General features: G+C 33.0%; 1 protein-coding gene across 6 annotated transcripts; it reads left to right on the top strand.

The window, feature by feature from the left end:
- The first annotated feature begins 365 nt into the window (after positions 1-365).
- Positions 366-21,639, top strand: LOC127838896 (uncharacterized). Of its 6 annotated transcripts, none has more exons than XM_052366962.1 (2): positions 366-498; positions 18,008-21,639. In XM_052366962.1, the coding sequence occupies exon 2, from the start codon at positions 18,043-18,045 to the stop codon at positions 19,441-19,443; it is 1,401 nt and encodes a 466-aa protein (XP_052222922.1). In that variant the 5' UTR covers positions 366-498; positions 18,008-18,042; the 3' UTR covers positions 19,444-21,639. The 6 variants fall into 6 exon arrangements, with proteins under 6 accessions (XP_052222922.1, XP_052222919.1, XP_052222924.1 ...); XM_052366959.1 differs by lacking the exon at positions 366-498 and adding an exon at positions 10,429-10,668; XM_052366964.1 differs by lacking the exon at positions 366-498 and adding an exon at positions 10,833-10,883.
- Positions 21,640-22,885: the final 1,246 nt, after the last annotated feature.

Raw genomic sequence — 22,885 nt, 5'->3', positions numbered from 1 at the left:
AGTGAAAGGTAAGTTATTATAAATATTTACTCGCTATGTATCCTATAATTAAATCGTCGATTATTGTTTGCCCTGTTTTGTTTGTGGTAGTTTACAGCTCTTTTTAATATTTTGCCTTAACTCTTGTGTAAACATCTTCAGTCCATTAAAAATTATTCCGACCTTCAATTTTAACATATTCACTCCTATGTTGTACTCGAGTGTAGTAGTTAATGTTGATATGAATATAGAAAAGCATTCTTAACAGCGGAATCATGGTGTACTTTGGTGCATTCAGCTACGTTCGATAGTACTTTCAATTATTTTAATTGAAGTCTGAAATAACCAAGTTTCGAATTTTATTGTGTGTTTTTTTCAGGAAGTCTATTCGGAACGAAAAGTATATAGGTTTACATTATAAATCGATTGCCTGTGATCACCCCAGGAAACCCGATACCTTGCGGGTCGTGTAATACCATAGGAGACAGTGCTGTGCATTTTGGCATGAACTTACGTTGGGTAAGTACATTTGAATTTTTTTTTCAAAGTCCAATTTGAAATAACTGTGTATTAACATTGATAACAAAGGTATTGTCCTTCATATAGAAAAAATCCTGACAAATTTTCTTAAAAAATGAGAGAAATGTGGCTCCCTGAAGTAGAAGATCGGGCAAAAAGGGCCATGTTAAGGCATTTAGGGGAGAACAAACTGCTTTAATTTGCAAGCCACTACCATTGTTAAAGGATTTATACAAACTTTCATGTGTCTGCCATAACCTTTCAGCAGGGTTTCTCCAGAAAACTATTTATTGTGGAGAAATTTGCGTTTTAATGACCATGTTGGGAAATCATTGATACCATCTGGGGAAGACAAGGAAACCATATGTGGGCAGTGGCTTTATCATTCTTTTTCGTGACAAAAAACCTAATTTACAGTCATTTTAATGCAACTTCTTTGCATTGTAGAGGCCTGTAGTAAGTGTATGTGGGCACATATGCATACAAATGTACTTTTAATGCTTTTTAATACATTCAATGATATCATGAGGCTTTCATCCAACATCATTTCAGAAACGTGAATCATTTTTCGTATATATAATGTGGTTATTCAATGTCCACTTAAGATATTTAAAAAAGCTATCACAATGCTAGTGTTGCCCCCCCACACACACACATTATTATACCGCCACAAAGTATGTTGGGGGGGGGGCTATATAGCTATATAGGAATCAGTTTGTCCCGACCGTCCTTGTCCCAGTATGTTACGTCCGTCCCGACTTTTTGTCCGTTTGTCCGCCCGATTTATTTTCATGAAATAAATTTTGAACAAATGAACATACAACATTCAAACTCCATATGTTGATGCAACCTTATTAGCTTTATTTATACACCCCACCGTCTTTTAGGTCACTAGGTCATAGGTCAAGGTCACTTAAATCTCTTATAGAAAACTTTATCATAGACTGTATTATGGAAGTGCTTCCACCTACAGCCTTCAAAATTCATATATTGATGCACCTCAATGAGTTTTACAGGTCAGATCCAGTGTCAGATCACAAGGTCAAATGTCAATGTCACTTCAACCTCTAATAGAAAACTTTAATGTTGTCTTCAGAACAAAAATGCTTTCATCTGCAATCTTCAGACTTCCTATGTAGATACCTAAATGACTTTTACATTATCACACTACATTATTTGGCCATTAGGTCAAAGGTCACTGTGTTCTCTGATAAAGAAACATTACAATGGCCCTTCCTGGGTTCTAAAAACCTCATATATAGATGCATCAATGAATTTTGCGCAACACATACCGTTATGATCACAGGTGGAATGGAATATAAATAATTAAAAATGCATACTGTTATAAAGTGAGTATAGGTAAAATGTCTTCAACATTCAAACATATTATATCAACATGAGAGCTATTGTTACTCTAAAATCTATCATTGTCATTGCACAAAATCAAAGACTGCTTGTGATTGTCAATTTGTTACAGCAACTAGCTGTAATATGAGCTTTTATTAGTCCCATTTTGGTTGGCAACTTGCATTTTTCCATTTGCAAGTGGGGTAGACAGGAAAAGTTGCTTTTGCACAGTGTTCCATTTCATCTTCTTAATATATCACATGCTTTTAGCAAACATGCTTAGTGTTTTCTGGTGGTGTGGTATTAATAACTTATCAAACTTCTTCTCAAGAAGGTCAGATATCTATCTATCCATCTATCTATACTGTCTAACTCCCCTTGCGGTTAATATTGACAATATGGTGGACGAACCAGTTATCGAACACATAGGGAATTACGTTAAAATTTAAACACTTAAAATAACAAAAACATTATGATTTAACAAATGACTAAAGTTTAATTATTTAATAACTTATTTGTAAAGTTTTCCAGCAAATATCCTTCAAGAATTCATAACAATGATTAAACTTGTCTGTGCACAAGTTAAGTGTTATTCTTTAAATCAACTGTACTTTGTGTGGTTAAATGTATAAAATCGGTATCAACGTCATGTGTTGAAGTCTTGTTTGCGGCTACAAACTAGCAATGGCCAAATTCGTTAAAAGGGGAGTAACAAGTCAGCTCATTGAAATTAAAAGGTCAAAATCAACTATTATTTTGTTTGATAGACAATTCTTTCCAAGGCCAGTCTGTGCCGATTTTAATGTTACTTAAATACGCTTAACAGTAAAATCACAGAAAACTTAAGGCCATCTAAACAAAATTAAGCGCAAGTTTAGCGACTTCATTCTCCAACTCGAGAATGTTGAAAAGGCACTATTGATCATATGAAAAGCATTAAAAGTACAATTGAATGCATATCTGCCCACATACACTTACTGCAGGCCTCTACAAAGCAAAGAAATTGCAACAAAATGGCTGAAAAAGAATTATAAAGTCACTGCCCACATATGGTTTCCTGGTCTTCCCCAGATGGTATCAATGTTTTCCCAACATGGTCATTAAAAACGCAAATTTCTCCACAATAAATAGTTTTCTGGAGAAACCCTGCTGAGAGGTTATGGCAGACATGTGAAAGTTTGTATACATCCTTTAATTATTGTAGTGGCTTGCAAATTAAAGCAGTTTGTTCTCCCCTAAATGCCTGAACATGGCCCGTTTTGCCCGATCTTCTACTTCAGGGAGCCACATTTCGCTCATTTTTTAAGAAAATTTGTCAGGATTTTTTCAACATGTAGGCCAATACCTTTGTTATCAATGTTCATACACAGTTGTTTCAAATTGGACTTTGAAAATTTTAATTTTTCCAATTTACTTATCCTATGTAAGTTTATGCCAAAATGCACAGCACTGTCCCCTATGGTATTACACGACCCGCAAGGTATCGGGTTTCCTGGGTGGTGATAGTATGTTTTACTTAATAAATAGCCAATTTATAATAAATGCTTCTAGTCTTTCAGAATCAAATTATATTTTTAACCATTTGAAGCCCTTGAATTAAGAAAAAATAAAGCACCAAAAACTGTAAATGAGTGTAATCTAAGTATGTGGTGAATGAAAGCTTTTAATGAGGAAATCAAACTGGAAATAAAAATGTGGGTGATTATTAATGTTTTGTTTTTAAACGTGCGACTTATTCCAAACCAAACATGTGATATATAACATTTTATCACATGCATTATTTGACCAAAAAATTCTATTAATAAACATGGACATAAATATTATATATACACTATCGTCACTGTGCAGTCAATATACCATTAGTTTTTACTTAAACGTATAAGGAATCTTGTAGCAGAAGACGCAATAGAAATAGATGGAAATTCATTTCAGATTAAAAGTCGCCTTAAATATATGATAGATGTCACCTCAATCAAACACGTAGTTTATTGTTACCTGCATACCTTTCGTGTTTTACACACTTATACTGTTAAAGAAGGGATATTATGCAGAATATTGCATATCTTACCCATGACTATTTCAGTACATGCGGTTGCAATTAAAGGTCCACTCACCCATGAAATTTGCTATAGATCAGTAAATCTTACAGATCCACTTACACATGACTTCAAATATTAACTGCTCTTAAAGGTCCACTCGCACATGGCTATCGATGTTTATTGAACTTAAAGACCCACTCACACATGACTATCGATGTTCATTGCTCTTGCAGGTCCACTTACCCATGACTATCAATGTTCAACGATCTTATGTGGAACTTACAAATGATATTCGATGCTCTTTAAGGTTTACTTACGCATTGTTATCGATATTCACTACTCTTTAAGGTTCACTTACTCATGACTTAACGATATGCAATGCTCTGTAAGGTTTACTTACACATTTTTATCGATATTCAGTGCTCGTTAAAAATCATTTACTCACGACTTTTCGATAGCCAATTCTCTTTACGGTTTACTTACTCATTGTTATCAATATTTAATGCTCTTTAAGGTTCACTTACTAATGACTTAAAAATATGCAATGCTCTTAAAGGTCTACTTACTAATTGTTATCGATATTGCTCTTTAAGGTTCACTTACTCATGACCTAACGATATTCAATGCTCTTTAATGTTTACTTAAACATTGTTATTGATATTCAGTGCTCTTTAAGATTCACTTACTCGTGACTTTTCGATAGCCAATGCTCTTTAAGGTTTATTTAATCATTGTAATCGATATTGCATGCTCTTTAAGGTTCACTTACTAATTACTTAACGATATTCAATGCTCTTTAAGGCTTACTTACCCATTTTTATCGATATTCATTGCTCTTAAAAGTTCACTTACTCATGACCTTTCGATAGCCAATGCTCTTTAAGGTTTACTTACGCATTGTTATCGATATTCAATACTCTTAAAGGTTCACTTACTCATGACTTAACGATATGCAATGCTCTGTAAGGTTTACTTACACATTGTTATCTAAATTCAGTGCTCTTTAAGATTCACTTACTCATGACTGTTCGATAGCCAATGCTCTTTACGGTTTACTTACTCATTGTTATCAATATTTAATGCTCTTTAAGGTTCACTTACTAATGGCTTAAAGATATGCAATGCTCTTAAAGGTCTACTTAATAATTGTTATCGATATTGCTCTTGAAGGTTCACATACGCATGACTTAACGATATTCAATGCTCTTTAAGGTGTACTTACCCATTTTTATTGATATTCATTGCTCTTTAAAGTTCCCTTACTCATGACTTTTCGATAGCAAATGCTCTTTAAGGTTTACTTACGCATTTTTATCCATATTCAATACTCTTTAAGGTTCACTTTCTCATGACTTAACGATATTCAATGCTCTGTAAGGTTCACTTACACATTGTTATCGATATTCAGTGCTCTTTAAGATTCACTTACTCATGACTTTGCGATAGCCAATGCTCTTTACGGTTTACTTACTCATTGTTATCAATATTTAATGCACTTTTAGGTTCACCTACTAATGACTTAAAAATATGCAATGCTCTTAAAGGTTTACTTACTAATTGTTATCGATATTCAATGCTCTTTAAGGTTCACTTACTCATGACTTAACGATATTCAATGCTCTTTAAGGTTTACTTAAACATTGTTATCGATATTCAGTGCTCTTTTCGATTCACTTACTCATGACTTTTCGATAGCCAATGCTCTTTAAGGTTTACTTAATTATTGTAATCGATATTGAATGCTCTTTAAGGTTCACATATTAATGACTTAACGATATTCAATGCTCTTTAGGGTTTACGTACCCATCTTTATCGATATTAATTGCTCTTAAAAGTTCACTTACTCATGACTTTTCGATAGCCAATGCTCTTAAAGGTTTACTTACCCATTGTTATCGATATTCAATGCCCTTTAAGGTTTACTTACTCATGACTTTACGATAGTCAATATTCTTTAAGGTTTATCTACTCATTGCTATCGATATTCAATGCCCTTAAGGTTCAGGTACTCATGACTTTTCGATTGCCAATGCTCTTAAAAGTTAATTTACTAATTGTTATCGATATTCAATGCTCTTTAAGGTTCACTTACTCATTGTTATAGATATTAAATGCACTTTAATGTTTACTTACTCATGACTTAACGATATGCAATGCTTTGTGAGGTTTACGTACTCATTGTTATCGATATCCGATGCTCTTAAAGGTTCATTTACTCATTGTTATCGATATCCAATGCTCTTTAAGGCTCACTTACTCATGACTTAACGATATTCAGTGCTCTTTAAGGTTCACGTACTCATGACTAAACGATATTCAATGCTCTTTCAGGTCCACGTCCTCATGACTTTACGATATTTAATGCTACTCAAGGTTTACTTTTTTAACATTGTTATAGATATTTCAGGTTCACTTACTCGTTACTTATCGATATTCAAGAATCTTTAAGGTTCACCTTTCCATGACTATATATTGTCAGCAGCTTTTAGAGTCCGAATCGCCTACCTCTATCAATATACACTGCTCCCATAATCACCAATATTCACTGCCCTTAAAGGTCCTTTCAGCCATGACAATCTATATTCACTATTTTAAATGGTCCTCTTACCTATGAATATGATTGTACTATGGTCCCAAAGGTCCACGTACTAATGGATAGCAATATTCACTGCTTTAAACGGTCAAATTTCCAATAACTATGATTTTACGCTACTTTTAAAAGTCCACTGACCCATCGCTATAGCTATTCATGGCTCTCAAAAGTACACGTTAAATCAATATCTTGATTGAACTTTGAACTTTGAAATATCAATTTGAACTTCTTTATTTGTTCACTTTTTGCATGAATATGATTATTCACAGCTCTTTAAGGTCCACGTAATAATGAATATCAATATTCACTGCTTCGTTTAAACGGTCAATTTTCCCAAGACTATGATTATACGCTGGTTTTAATAGTTTACTGACCCATCGCTATAGCTATTCAGTGCTCTTAAAGGTACACGTACCTATCAATATAAATTTGCACTTCTTCAATGGTCCACTTACCCATGAATTTGATTGTGCACAGCTCGCAAAGAGGCCCACTCAGTCATGGCTATCAATTTTCATCTTTTTTGATGATCCACATACCAATCACTATCATTAAACACTGCTCATAAATATGAACTTACCCATAACTATCAATATTCAGTGCTCTTAAGAAGCCGCCTAAAAATGGCTATAAATATTCACTGCTTTTTGAATGTCCCCTCACTAATCAATATTGACTGCTTGTAATTGTTAATTCACCCATGACTATCAATATTGATACACGGTAAACTCACTCATGGCTATCAATATAAACTACTCCTAACTGTTATCAACTTACCCATGACTATCAACATTGACTGCTCCTAATAGTTCACAACTCATCCATGACTATCAATATTAATTGCTTTTAATGGCCCATTCTTCCATAATTAACAATATAAACTACTCCTAATGGTTCATAACTTGCCCATGACTACCATTATTTACTGCTCCTAATGCTTCACAACTCATCCATTACTATCAATACTAACTCCTTTTAATGGTCAATTCTGCCATGACTATCAATATTAACTGCTCTGTATGGCCTATTCTTCCATAATTATCAATATAAACTACTCCAAATGGTTTACAACTCATCCATGACTATCAATTTTAATTGCTCTTAATGGCCCATTCTTCCATAACTATCAATATAAACTACATGTACTCTCAAAGGTTCACAACTTACCCATGCCTATCAATATTTACTGCTCCTAATGGTCCACAACTCATCCGTGACTATCAATATTAACTACTTTAAATGGTCAATTCTGCCATGACAATCAATAATAACTTTTTTGAAAGGTCAACTCACCCACGACGATCATGTTGACTGATTTGACAACTCACCAATGACTACCAATATTTACTGCACTCATCGGTCCACTAACCACTTACTATCCTAATGTTAAGATTTATGTTCATATTTGATTAATTTCCTTTTATTATGTTGAGTATGTGTAGATAACCTTTGATCACATTTAATATTTATTTTTGGCACCAGTATGTATTAAGTAATTTGATAAATTAATGTGTTTATATTAATGAATATATAAAATGTCTTTGTGAAATACACAATTTGACAAAAATACGCTGTTATAATGTGATTGTCAGCGTCTTTATTGACACATATAGAAGTAAACTGTACGTGTAAAATAGATAGATAGATAGATTTATTTCAACATAAAATGCATAGATTAACATTGCAGCATATTATATACACACAATAAATAATAAAAACAACCTACATGTATAAACAAAGCCATGTCAATCAACATTATACGTTAAGGATTGCACAAAAAAGGGTTTGCAATAAAACCATTATTTCCATTGTGATCCTTTAGATATAATATTTTATGACATAGGAGACAACGTTATATATCACAGTATATAAAAATATCAAAGTATATCATAAATAGATGATATTTGTTGAATTCGATAGAATATCGATTTTCTTTTATCATATAAAATAATATTTTCACGAGTGGCGCAGACACGAGTGAAAATATGTCTTTTTTATGACCACGAGTGAATTAAAATCGATATTCCATCAAATCCAACACATTTTCTTGTTATTTTATGCTTTTTTTCACCGTTAATTTACATTGTTAAAGAGTTTAACTGGATAATTTCGCTGGATTTATGACGTCATTTCGTCGAAAAAATAACGTCATTTCACAGTAAAACAGTGAAAAATATCGTTATTTTTCACTGTTATTTTTCACTGTTTAAAACAGTGAAATACCAGTTTTATTTTACTGATATTTCTCTATAAACCAAGCATAAAATAAATACTGATAAGTTCTAGACTAGACATAATTAAGAAGTTATCAAATTTCAAGTGTTTAAAAGTTAAACATAATTATTTGCCATGCCATTAAATAAGCATACAGCAACTAGGTAAGACACAATAAATCTATCTATATTAACATTCGTATTAAATCAACAGTAAGAAACCTTAAAGAGATGCATATTAAAAATCTACCTGTCTTAAAAAATGCTCCCTAAAACTGTGTTTAAAAGATTAAATACTTTTGGCGTCTCTGATATACTGAGGAAGAGAGTTCCAGAGAGTACAACCATTGAAAGCAAATGACTTTATGCCAGATCCCTTGACCATTGGAATGGCATACCTTTTGCAATCATGCATGTTAATATCGGTATTAGGTGAGTCTGACTGTGTTCTAACTCTGAACCTAGTATTCGTTTTGTGAATATTATTGACTGGAGTAAAATTATCTCCCAAATATAGCGGAGCCAACTTTTAGCTAATTTAAAAAAATGACAAAGTGTGATCTGGTTTACTCGACTTTCAAAAAATCCTTTTTTCGATATAAAAACTTTTACCTTGCATTGGCCTTCTTGATTACTGACTCTGCTATAGAAGTGAAATACAAATTTTAATCACCCCTAACTACTTGACTGATGTAGATTAAATGTGTGCTTTATACATGTGATCCATAAATTTACTTGGTCAATATACTAAAAGAATCAAAGGAAACAATGCAAAGATGCACTAAAATATCAACTAAAGATTCCTTTTTTGTATGCAGTTTGGTTTATCTGATGCAGGTTTGGTTGGTGTACAGGGTTAATTTGCTACCATGAACTTAAACCAAAGAGGGAAGGTACATCTCATCAAATGTGATTTGTTACCTCTGCATGTTTACACAGCGTTAACGCGGAAGTTGTAAAGACGATTCGTAATTGCCATCTTGATGATTATCTAATATTTGAACATCATACGCCCATGACAGTAGTACCCTTTACTTCCCAATTACTTTCATGTGTTGTGCAAATAAGTATTTTATTTGATATGTTTTATTTGATATATTTTGTAACCATAAACTGTCCAATTGCGAAATAATGTAGTCGTTCTGATCAGCGCGGGCGTACATATAAAATGTTTAAACGATTTTAAACGGTCAGATTTAAATATAAATATAAATAAAGGAAGACTGTATATGAATCTTATGTTAACATATATTGATATATCTATGTAAAATTTCGCGCAAGAGACAGTGTATTAAATCCCTAGTAACGAACGTATGTCTTTTTAAAACGCGGATTGTCAACTAAACTGATAAATTGAAGAATATAAAACCCGGATGTTTGGATGCCTAAGTTCATATTCACATAAAAATCAAGCTGCATCAGCGGAAAAATCATCCTTATCCTAACAACATGATACTTGATTTAAGGCAAGTTATCGATCGTTATATACACTGTTCCTTTACAACATGATACTTGATTTTAGGCAAGTTACCGATCGTTATACACACTGTTCCTTTACAACATGATACTTGATTTTAGGCAAGTTACCGATCGTTATAAACACTGTTCCTTTACAACATGATACTTGATTTTAGGCAAGTTACCGATCGTTATACACACTGTTCCTTTACAACATCCTACTTGATTTTAGGCAAGTTACCGATCGTTATACACACTGTTCCTTTACAACATGATACTTGATTTTAGGCAAGTTACCGATCGTTATAAACACTGTTCCTTTACACCAAAATTACGCTTACTTAAATAGAGTTGACGAATGAGATAACATTCTCTAAGTTCCATGCAGCTTCAGTCGTGCATTAAATGCCTATTATGAATTGAACTGGGTAGCTTTGTTTCGCGCGGAATACACATTTATAAGGAATATGCTCATGATCGCGTAAGAGTTAACAAAGGACATATATGACATCGTTCTAAGGTAATGGGATTATCTTAATATTTTGCTGATCATGTACGCTTTGCATGTTGATACTTAACTTATATAAATTATGATAATAATATTTATTCATATACCCGTCTCGATACAATTTAATGCGCCATGTCACTTGAATTAAATGTTTTATCTTAACAGGAAGTTATAAAAATCCATGGACTACGCACTTCATAACGATAAGAAATGCAGTACATTCTCATGTATGGGGTGTTGGTAACCGGATTGGATTAATAACTATTTTATATTTATTTTAAAAAAGTAGCATGTATATTTATATAATATTCTGATAACATGATATCGGGCGTGGTAATGTTATATGTGTTACTCTTCTGCTTCAATAACCGCGTATTATATCTATTCACGTAGACGGGTATGTTTTATCACCGCTATTAGATATATTCACGTTTACGGATAGGGTGTAACCTAAGTAGAGGTGAAGGTCCACAAAGAAACTGAGCGTTATTTCATAGGTATTTAAAAATTACATCCGAATCAATACTTCATTGCGTGAACTGTTTGCTATTGGGAACCATCTTATATTTCTCACAGGGAAATACCCTGTCATGTATAGACCCTATCAGAAGTCAACACCCTGTATTGTTCATATTTTTTTTATATCAAATGGAATTATAACTTATAAATATTTATCATATTGGAATTAACGGGTAAATATTACATATCATAATGTTTTTTAAATAGTATATATGATTATATCCGATAACTGTTTTAACTAAGATTTATTGAGAATACGACATCCTTGTTTTATCAGATAAAACACGAATAAGATGTATTTAAGAAATAATTTCCGGCATAGTGTTAGTTATTGCGATTATTTGCAATGGATTGGAATTCCATTGCGTAGGAGTTCTACCATGAGGTCAATAGTGGTTTGATAACTAGCATCAATAGGATGCCATTTTTGTTAGAAAAATATGCGTTGTAGTGACAATGTAGTCGGCTTCAATCATCAGCAGTGAGTTAAAAATTCGATGTGACGCCATATATCTTGTTAAATACAGTGAATCTATAATATAAATAAATGCGATTTAAAAGCAATCAAATACAATTTCGACATTTTGATAAACTTAGATAAAATAGTTTTACTATAATTGTGTTTCACTGCGCTTCATAATGCAGAAATTATTAGTTTGTCAAAAGTTTGCATATTTACAAGCATTTAAGCACTTTTCCCTAGACAATTTAATGTATTGATGTGAACTACTTTGACAAGCATTTAAGCACATTTCTCTAGACAATTTATTGAATTGCTTGGAACTACTTTCACAAGCATTTAAGCACATTTCCCTAAAATATTTATTGTATTGCTTGGAACTACTTTCATAAGCATTAAGGCACATTTCCGTAGACTATGTATTGTATTGCGTGGAACTTCTTTCACAACATTAGGCTCTGCTTATGGTTAAATGCAGAATAAAGCAAAATTATTTTGTTTATTTTACTATAGAAAACAATTCGTGAGTCGTGGTAGAATTTATTTTGTATTGCTGTAATAGCCTTAGTAGTGGCGTCGTCCATGAGCAAATGATACCACATATTAGACGACTATCATGCTGATATTTACAGAAAAACACGAAATATCAAGTATCATGTTTTATAGGTAAACGTGAATTGTCAAAGCCTATATAACTGTTGTGTTAACGAGTACAACTTTATTTAGTACGCTTAATAGTATTAACCCATTTATGCCTAATTGACTTTCCCATCCTTCTACATTGAATCAATTTATTTCCAAAATTAGGGATGTCTAGTATACTTATTTTTATATTTAGAATATTTCTTACAGAAATTCCTTTAAGCAAACAGCGAAGACCCTGATGAGACGCCACATAATGCGGCGTCTCATCTGGGTCTACGCTGTTCGCCAAGGCCTATTTCCTAGACGCTAGGCATAAATAAGTTGTTTTTCGAAGGTTGGCTATGACTTTTATATAGCAAATTGATGTTTACCGATAAACTACTTGTTTACATGCAAACTTTTTCACATCGCTATTAATTATAATTAAACCATTTTAATTTATTTCGCCACAATTAAATTAATGTCTGTATTAAACTTCATTGTTTAATGGCAATCTAATTAAACGTATTATGGTAAAGATATGTATATTTATATTTTCAGGCCCTTTTTCTTGTCCTCGGACAGCAAAAAGGAATTTTTACCTCAATTGTAACAACGTAACAAACGGTGCGATTTTAAAATAGGGTTTCATCGACTAAAAGTCGCGTAAAGAAACAAACAATTGCTTTCATATCGCTGCCAGATGTTTCCAACAATCAGTAAAACGAAGATTTTTTTGACATAGGAATGCGGAAAGTTCCGAAACATAATATTGTCGGGGCAAACATCTTGACGTGTTTGACAAGTAGATATCTGAACTGACGTCAATCGGTTATTTTGGTTGCTACATGTATATCTTGTCACGTTAGAATAAGTTGATAACTTGCAACCTAACTTGATGACTATAAACATAATAACTCATGCTGTTGGCTGTGTATTTGTTCAACCCATTTATGCCTAGTGGACGCTCCCATTCTTCAAAATTGGATCAATTTATTTCCAAAATTAGGGATGTCTATCATATTTATTTCTATATTTAGAATATTTCTTACTGAAATTAATTTAAGCAAACAGCGCAGACCCTGATGAGAAGCCGCATCATGCGGCGTCTCATCTGGGTCTACGCTGTTTGTCAAGGCCTTTTTTCTAGACGCTAGGCATAAATTGGTTAACATTTACACCAAAAGTACACAAACTACTATGTATGTACAACAATTTGATCTGCATGTAAAGCTAGTAGTTAACCTGTAAACAGCACTATGAGATATGAACAGTAATGTTCTACTTGTAAAGCAATTGGATTAAATGTTATTTATCAATTTGATATACAAAAGTCATCTTGCAATATAGAGGAAGTAATTTACCTCCGAGTATCACTCGGATATATAACAAGTCATGTTCTACATGTATAGCACGTAGTTTACCTATATATACCACTATGATGTACATGTATAAGCAAATAATGTTTAACCCATTTATGCCTAGCGTCTAGAAAAAAGGCCTTGGCAAACAGCGTAGACCCAGATGAGACGCCGCATGATGCGGCGTCTCATCAGGGTCTGCGCTGTTTGCTTAAATGAATTTCAGTTAGAAATATACTAAATATAGAAATAAATATACTAGACATCCCAACTTTTGGAAATAAATTGATCCAATTTAGAAGAATGGGAGCGTCCACTAGGCATAAATGGGTTAACTTGTGGAATTAAACTATACACGTTTAAAGCCTTGACATGACTTCTTATATCATTTCTATTCTCCGAATAATTTATAAATAATTCGCTGAATGTCATCTTTATATTTGCTCCGCTATTCGATAGAATGACGATAATCCTATTTCGATATTAACATCTTCTAATCTCTATTCCAATGCACGATTGTCGATGTATTCTAAGGCAAACGCATCTTACCTCTTTGAATATGTTGTGTTATTACAATATTCTCACCTTTTTCCCCATAAAGAACACGACGATTTACCTTCTCAATATTTCGTATTCGCATTATTCATCGACCGATAAATAACTTTGTTCAATTGCCTGGCCTTATCTAGTAATTTAGTAGTAAATCATTTAACATGTTCAAATCAGAACCCTCGATCGTTATTTCTTTGGCGATAAAGTACGATACAATGAACATGTCTTCTTAAATAATTTCTGGTCTTTCACTCGTTCATATCTGAATTTCTTGTTTGTTTTGGTAATATTTGTAACTCTTTAATTTGGTGTTTTTGAGGTATGTACATGAAAACCACCTGGACGGTTTCTTTGTCATTTTGTTCTATATTCATTTATTCTTGATTTTTATATAAGTACCATCTTCATATTAATCTTCTTTTTCTTTCTCTGTTAGGATTTTATTTATTTATTATTTTCATCTGTTCCCGAGTAAACGGGCAAGTCGATCGCGTAATTATCTCAGGATGTTTAATTTCTCGTGTTAGTATACATGAATATCAATATATGTTTATATGTAACACATTTCATATAAGTTTTGCCCAATTGTTAATGAATAAAAAAACATCTACGAATTTAATTACATGACTGCAATATGTGGAGTAGTTTAAATAGTAATAAAAACAGGGGAAAATATTTATCAAAAAGTTTCTACCCAGAATATGTGAGTGCAACAGCTAATGCTACACTGCGAGACTTTTGAACCTCGAGGGTAGTTAAAACGCTATACTGCTAATACATTTTTTGCTAAATTATCGATGAAAATAGTTTTACATGATTTTTTTTTTCGTATTTTGTTTGATGATTGTCAATTAAAGAACATATATTTGTAACATTTTTCTTAGTCTGGAGTATCACTTTGCTTGTTATCAATTTAATGCATATATCCCTCTTTCAAACTACGAAACTTTGTTTAATTTGTTATTTTGCCAAAATGTGAATAAGCCCTTTTAAGCTTTATGCAAGGCGACTAATGGGTAAGAAAGGTTAAATCGTCTCGAAACTGTAAACGTAAACTGTAAACATGATAAATATTACCAAATGTTCAATTTTTAACAACCATGTCCGTGGTGTTTGCATTTAGAATTCAACCCAACACGTGATGTTAAGTAAGGTATTTATTACGGCTTGGAATTGTTTAATTTTGATGAGTAGTTTGGTAAAATAAAGACGCACACAACTTGCAGTCGTGTGCATTTTAATATATTCTGTTTTTGTAACACGACTTTTATTTTAAGTCCACACACTATTGTTATCAACAATACAAAATTCGGTAAGTGTCAAGTCTATAATTAATTTTAATCAGTCTAACGAATGTTGATGGGACCTCCGTAGAGGGGGTGTCCCTAACTTTCAGCTACTTCAGCTTTCTGAGTGTACACTGTCTTCACATACAATTTTGCCTGCTTGATGAAACGAAAATAACATACGGTGTCATACGATTTTTTAACCACAACAAATACAGAGACATCAAAATGTTGAATGATAAACATGGGTGGTTTTAAAATAAAAGAAAATACTGTCACGTAGAAATTGTCTACATATATCAATATTTTGAATGAAATTGTGTATTCTTATGTATAAACCTCGACAACGGTCTTTAAATGGGCCTTTCCACGGATTTGTGCATGTATAAAATTTGTCATAAAATGCTTTATATTGATAAATGTAAACATTGGATCTAAAAAGCTCCAGTGAAAAACAAGAGTTAAAACAAAGAAAGAAAAATGTTACCCTCATCTGGGCTCGAACCACTGACCCCTGGAGTAAAAGTTTATCGCTTAGACCACTCGGCCATCCGTGCTCATACAATAAGTGATGTATTTTATACTTTATATAAGCAATCCTCGCAGTATCACAAAATATAACGACTACAACTGAACAGTCCAAATTATTCAATCGTTTCGCGTTGCTACGCTTTATAATGTTCAGGTTTTTAAATCGTCAAAAGATGCATACACTTAATGTTTAAGAGCATGGTAAATGTTCAGTATTAATGTTTCCTCACAAATATCATAACCACAACGAAAATTTGCGAATCTGAAACAATTTGTTTTAATTTTGTCAATTTACCAAAACGTGAAAATTCCCCTTTAACAGTACGATACAATAGACCAGTTCACGCGTGACGTCACGCGCACCTGCGTGTTAACATCCGGACTACACTGGTAGGCAAAAGAAAGACACAAACTTGTTATCTCGTTTTGATCAGATATTGTCGAGACTTAACTAACAACGTGGTTTTGTAAACCACACTGGTTGGCAGATTAAACACGATGATGCCACCGTGTCTTCTCGTTCTTGTAGTATTTAGCAGTAATTTGGTTGAATTAATTACCAGCAAAGTACGTAACTGTTTCTTAAATAAGAAATGTTAAATATTGTAAAAAAATAAGTCATATTTCCCATATAGATTATCAGAAACTGTACACCGTTAAGATACTTGCCCATTTAATTTATAAAAAAAAGTATTTAATAATTATAAAATGTACGTAAAAACATTTTACGTATTTTTTTGAAACCACGTCATTCCGTATGAAGATTTATTGTTACAGCATTTCACGAACGACATCATAAAAACAAGACAACAAGATTAAGTCATATGTCCCATATAGATTATCAGAAACTATACACCGTTAAGATACAAGCCCATTTAATTTATAAAAAATAAAGTCTTTAATAATGATAAAATTTACGTAAGAACAGATTACATTTTTAGCGGATATTGGTTTTTTTTAAACCACGTCATTCCGAATGAAGATTTACTGTTACGGCAATTCACAAACGACGTCATAAAAATATATACAGAGATATGTAGGTGTGTGTGTTAAAATGTTAGATATGTGTCATTCATATTCAGTAGTAACGAGTTTGCAATACACACGAATATACAGTTCAATTCGCATCATGTGAAGTTGTGTTTTTTCAGTTGTATGTTAATATTCCTCAATAGTGTCATTCACTTTACAAAACCCACCCAATTTAAAATTACATGTTAATACCGTCATTCACTTCCTTTTAATAGTGCTTTGTAGTACGTTTATTTTCATTGCACCCACACACTTTCTATCACTCATATTTTTTTATCAGTTTACATTACCGTACACATTCCACCAAAAATTATAATTTTATAAAAAGATGTATTATTATTATTGTAGTTTATTGAAGCTCTTCTGCAAAATAATTAATACGGCTCATTCATAGACCTTTTTGTTGTGTCAAAATATAATGTCGGTATTTCAGTCTTCAGACCATCTTTACTTTGATGGATAATGACAAGTATTTTTTAAAGAAACTAATAAATGTATTAATAACGTTATATTGGTTCTACATATGATATATTTGAAATATTGTTTAGGTGTTTTTTCGGAGTTTTTTTCGATATATTGACTAAACACGTGTCGTTATCCGTTGTTGTACATTACTGTAACCAGAGCTTTTGCCTACCAGTGCACTGCGCATGCGCCAAAAATCCGGGATAAAAACAATAACATTGAAATGGTCTATAAACAGGCACTTTAATATATACAAGATATGTAATCGATATGAATGAATAAACTGATTCGATCGTTTCTTAAATAAAGTTTATACCGTTGAATGTGCAATGTATTACTGTACATTTTTTTAATTGTGTCAATAAATGTTAATTTTGTAATTAAATCTAAGCCGAAACGGAAACAATAATGCCTTTGCAATTAAAAAATATTGTCAACAATGTTATGTTATTACGTCAGTCACAGGTCGATACTCGTTTCATAAAAACAAGTCTTGTTAATTATCAAACTGATGTTTTCAGGCACAAGTGGCACTACTTAAGTTGCGACATTCAAGATGGCTGAAGCGAGTGGAGAGAGTAATGAAATGCTGTTGAAGCGAAGGAACGCCACGCGGTCGAAAGCTACGGTCCTAAGATTCGCGGAAGGAGACCACAATGATCGCCGTAGAAGCGGATTCGCTTCCGAAATCGAAATCGGCGATATAGTACGTACATCATGTCTTTTCTATACATCAGGCGAAACAATCAGTCCATCTGCCTGTTTAAGCAGCTTGGAAAGTCGTCAGCGACCCACGTCCGAAGTGTCCATCGAAAGCAGTTCCAGTTATATGTCGATAAGATGTGAATGCTATATGGAAGATAGCGACATGGAGAGTTCATGCCACAGCAGTGTTGGGTATGTAATCTGTAGAGGGGAAAATTTCATGTCTGACAGTGAAAACGAGCAATCAAGCATGTTTACTTCTTCCATGGTGTCCGACAGTACTGTAACCGATAGTTCCGATAGCGGCGGAAGTAGCGCCTCGATATCGTCTACGATGATATCCGGTTACTCGTCTGCTGAAAGCACTTTTATATTCGACCCCAAAAATAGTAATTGTCTCTCACAGAACAAAGAAGAGTTATCGTGTACGAAATGCGGACACGTCCGCAAAGTAACAACTAATCCATTGTTTAAAAATGTGTTCAACTTGCCCCCACGAAATATAACTTTTCCATGTGATTTCAAGGACCTACTGCAACTTCAGTTTAGGCCATCAATTACTGACGCATATCCAACGAGATGTGTAGATGCACTTGCAAATGGGAGCGAAATAACAATGCGCAACGATCGCATGCAGCTAGTTGACAAAACAAATGTTCATGAAATGAGCGAAATAGCAGGTATTGTAGCTGCTGACCTCGCCACAGTTTTAAGACTTAATCATTCGGTCGCAGAGGGACTTCATATCCAGACAAAAGAAAGAATTTCGGGAATAGGGGATGACCAGCGCTTGTGTGAACTGAAGACATATCAGGATGACCTTAGACAAATTTGCGCTGACCGTACACACCCGAAAGAGTTATTGAGGAATACACACGAGGATGGGAATAAACAGCCTAAGGATTTGTTGTGCGTCAAATCCGACAATATATATTACAGTGAGGATCCACCGCCTGAAACTTTACTTCCTGGTGTTCCTGAAGATGAATCGGTAAATATCACAAAGACTAATCTCCAATCTGGTGCCACCTGTCGTAGACTGTATTCAGTGTATGACAATGTCCAGCGCTGCTACATCTGTGGAAAATGTGATAAGAATAATTACAACTGCAGCAACATAAACAGCAACAGTGGTAGTAAAACATCCGTGGAATATTTTTGTAAAAAATCTAATCGGTATTTTTGCAGCTTGTGTGAACAAGAGCACAAGACACGAATACCTGACTGTGTAATCATAGCACGTGAACAATGAGCTATATTATTTTTAAATTTCCATCCATTTCTGTTTTCGATGGTTGATCATTTTTAAAATGATCCTATCAGACCATGTTCATTTCCGTCGTAATGAAACAAACAGTGTGTAATCTGATTCTTTCATTATATTTCTAGAGTTATTTTTGGCGACGAGTGTTAAATTTTCATTTGATCTGTATGTTCACAGTTCGTTCATTTCCACTCAATTTAAAATATATACACTTTAAAATACATGCTAAAACATAATGCCTCAGAAGGATTGGTTGCGCCATTGCCAAACGTGACAATGTGTAGGCAATAGTGATAAATGTACTTTGGAAAAAGTATTATCCAACTTTTACAGCGAATTTGGTTGATTAAAGCCCCGTTGATTAAATATCATCTATAATCAACGGCAGGAAATGGCGTCAATATTTCGACGAAATGACGTCATAAGTCCAGCGAAATTATCCAGTCAAACTAATTTTGTTTAAACAAAAAGGTTTACAAAATAAAAAGTGGGATAAATAGAATAAAAGATTAGTGTTGATTATAGATCAGGTTTATCATGCTCGGCACGAAAACGAAAAAGCACTCGCCAAAGCTATTATTCTATATTGACATATGCCTTGTTGAATCTGATACAAACATACTGTAAAGAAAGCATGCCATTTTGAACATATTTCATTTTATGTATTTATTTTTTTTATTTTATTTTCTTGGGGGGGGGGAGGGGCGGTCAATTACATTCAACCATACTATGAACGATAAACGGTTATCTTATATCAATATAACCTTATATCAATTGGTGGATATCATGAATAGAAAAGTGCATATCCCATACTTCGGACATGTTTAGTCTGACGTATATTATATTCTAACCAGTGATTGAAGACAGTTTTCTACCGTTATAGAATGCCTACACTAAAATGTATGGTTGCATAAGCAAAAACAGTGGCTGCTGGATTTCTAAGCATGAACATCAATGTGTAAGGAAAAATGTATGGTTGCATAAGCACAAACAGTGGTTGCTGGATTTCTAAGCATGTACATCAATGTGTAAGGAAACAAAATTGAAAAAAAAACATGATGGGCCTAATAGTTTAAGGCATAAATACTCTTTGTATGTGATAAAAAAGGTGTGTAAACGTTTAAAATTTAGAGTTGGTTTAATTACAAAATAGACTACGTATGCATAAAATGAAGCGTGATTGCTTTACTTTATATTTATTCCATCATGAGTAACAAACAAACTCTTGTACATTTCCAATGTTCACATGAAAGATGTTAGTTTACGTCTCTGCAAGTTTTAATTTCTATCGAAGCATTTTACTTTAGGAATAACAGGAATATTTAATTGGCAGTGCTACAAAATGGTAGTGGTAGTAAACGTTAAGGATGAAATCAAATAATGACAGTACTTTCATAAACAATTTTTATTATCTTGACATAAACAATTATATTTATCTTATATTTTTCTTGTCAGAGACAAACATTGTGAAAAATCTGATTGTGACAAAATAAATATTAACTATATAATTAAATATACACTAAACACTTAATATGTCTACACTGTTGCTCGACGATTATTTAATAAGATGTAAGACATTTTAAAGTTGCTAACTGAATACGATTACCGTACCTTTCAATTAATTCTATTGCAATAATTGGGCTATTTTGGATGCATAGCTATTGGTAAAACATCTAATGAAAAACTAATGCAATACAACGGGCTTCAATGTAAATTGCATGACACGACAATTTCATAAACAGTTCTACTAGACATTTATTAGACAATAAATTATAATGATGAATAATTTATAATGCAAGTAAGAATGGGTGTAACACTATTCACAACTAGTCTTAAATATCCTATTGATACTCTGTTTACAACTGAAGTGACAGTGAACATGGTTGAATACCAAAGTGAAGTGACAGTGAACATGGTTGAATACCAAAGTGAAGTGACAGTGAACATGGTTGAATACCAAAGAATGTGGTAATTTGATCGAGACCACTTGACGTAAATTAATTCACTGGGGAGGGCAATTACATTTTAGAGCTATTGAATTTTCTGTATAGATCATAGATTTTAAACGCTATAATTGGACCATATAATCATTTGGAGTTAGTTATTTCCATTAAACTTGGTCAAATAAGTGTATCAACTATAAGGATCGACGCAGCAATGGTACACTAAAGAAAAATATGTAAATACAGCTACAGCTTTTATTGTGCTTTTCCCATTAAACATTGATTTCAGTGACATGAATAAAAATGAGGAAAGAAAAAACGACGTCCCAGAGGTCCTTTCAATCGATATAGAGTACAATATAATAATTGTATTAAATGCTAGGGGTGTGTCAATTATAAATGTTATTCTGACCCCGGCATGTCAAAGTGTCTAAGAATCAAATTAAGTCGATAAAGTTGTACGTTATAAATTGCTAATAGTAATAGACAACTACAACGTCAAATAAAATCAATTTGCTATAGGTTGCTAAAACAACGTATATGCCTTATTAGTGAACATGTAATTGTCGAAGGTGAAATAAATTAATTGTATTGCAGGAGATTCCGACGAAGGTAAGAATCTAACAGCGACATATATATGTAGTTTTTATTAATCGTTATGATATGAACCAATTACTAACTTGGTAAAAAATAATATGTTCAGAATAATAAAACATATTTCAGAGTGAATCGGAACCCAATGTCAATGTCAATGTCAATTGTTTAATGCAGCGTAGCGGAATGTACAGAGTAGTAACAATTACATGACAACCATTAAGTTGCGAGATTAGTCGTTTCGATCGTTCAAGCACATGAGACATGACATGTGTCATACACTTCCTGATTATAATAAAACACGAGGAAAACAAATGAAACGGATAATCGAACGCTTCTAATTTATTCTGCAATTTTTAAAAATACCCCGGACAAATCTTCCCACCGTAGATTCATGATACGACGGGAAATTTGAAAATCTACAGGCAATGCATAACGTGCCCGACGTATTTTTTTAACGGTGAAAACGTTGTGCCACGTTATTTACGCGCATCAACTATATGTACATATGTACATTCTAAAAATGGGAACGTTAAAATCGTATCAATTTTTCCATTCAGTGTAGTGTAGCATAAAAAGTGGACATATGTATTGTTTAAATTATGAATGCACTTAAAACATACATCTTACACAAGCTCGTTCCTCTTTTCATCCACATTTTTGTAATGTATTTGATACTTTAAAATAAAAAACATACGTTTTCATATTTGTTTGGAAAAATATCTCTTTATGGATAATAGTATATTAGAGACATACGTTATGAAATAACTGCAACTTAAACTTTCACATTTTGTACACTTAATAGCGTTGTTATATAATGATACACATTTTTTAAGCTGCTTTTCTAAACATCAGTAAAACCAGGTAGAGTTTTAGTATCGAAGTTATATTTA

The sequence above is a fragment of the Dreissena polymorpha genome, chromosome 7, assembly GCF_020536995.1.
Source record: "Dreissena polymorpha isolate Duluth1 chromosome 7, UMN_Dpol_1.0, whole genome shotgun sequence".
In the NCBI taxonomy this organism is placed as follows: domain Eukaryota; kingdom Metazoa; phylum Mollusca; class Bivalvia; order Myida; family Dreissenidae; genus Dreissena; species Dreissena polymorpha.
Note: the sequence above shows the minus strand (reverse complement) of the source record. Positions and strands in the feature narration are given on the sequence as shown.

Excerpts from the sequence above, each read along its gene's own strand:
- LOC127838896 (XM_052366962.1), top strand. The coding sequence starts at position 18,043 with ATGGCTGAAGCGAGTGGAGAGAGTAATGAAATGCTGTTGAAGCGAAGG.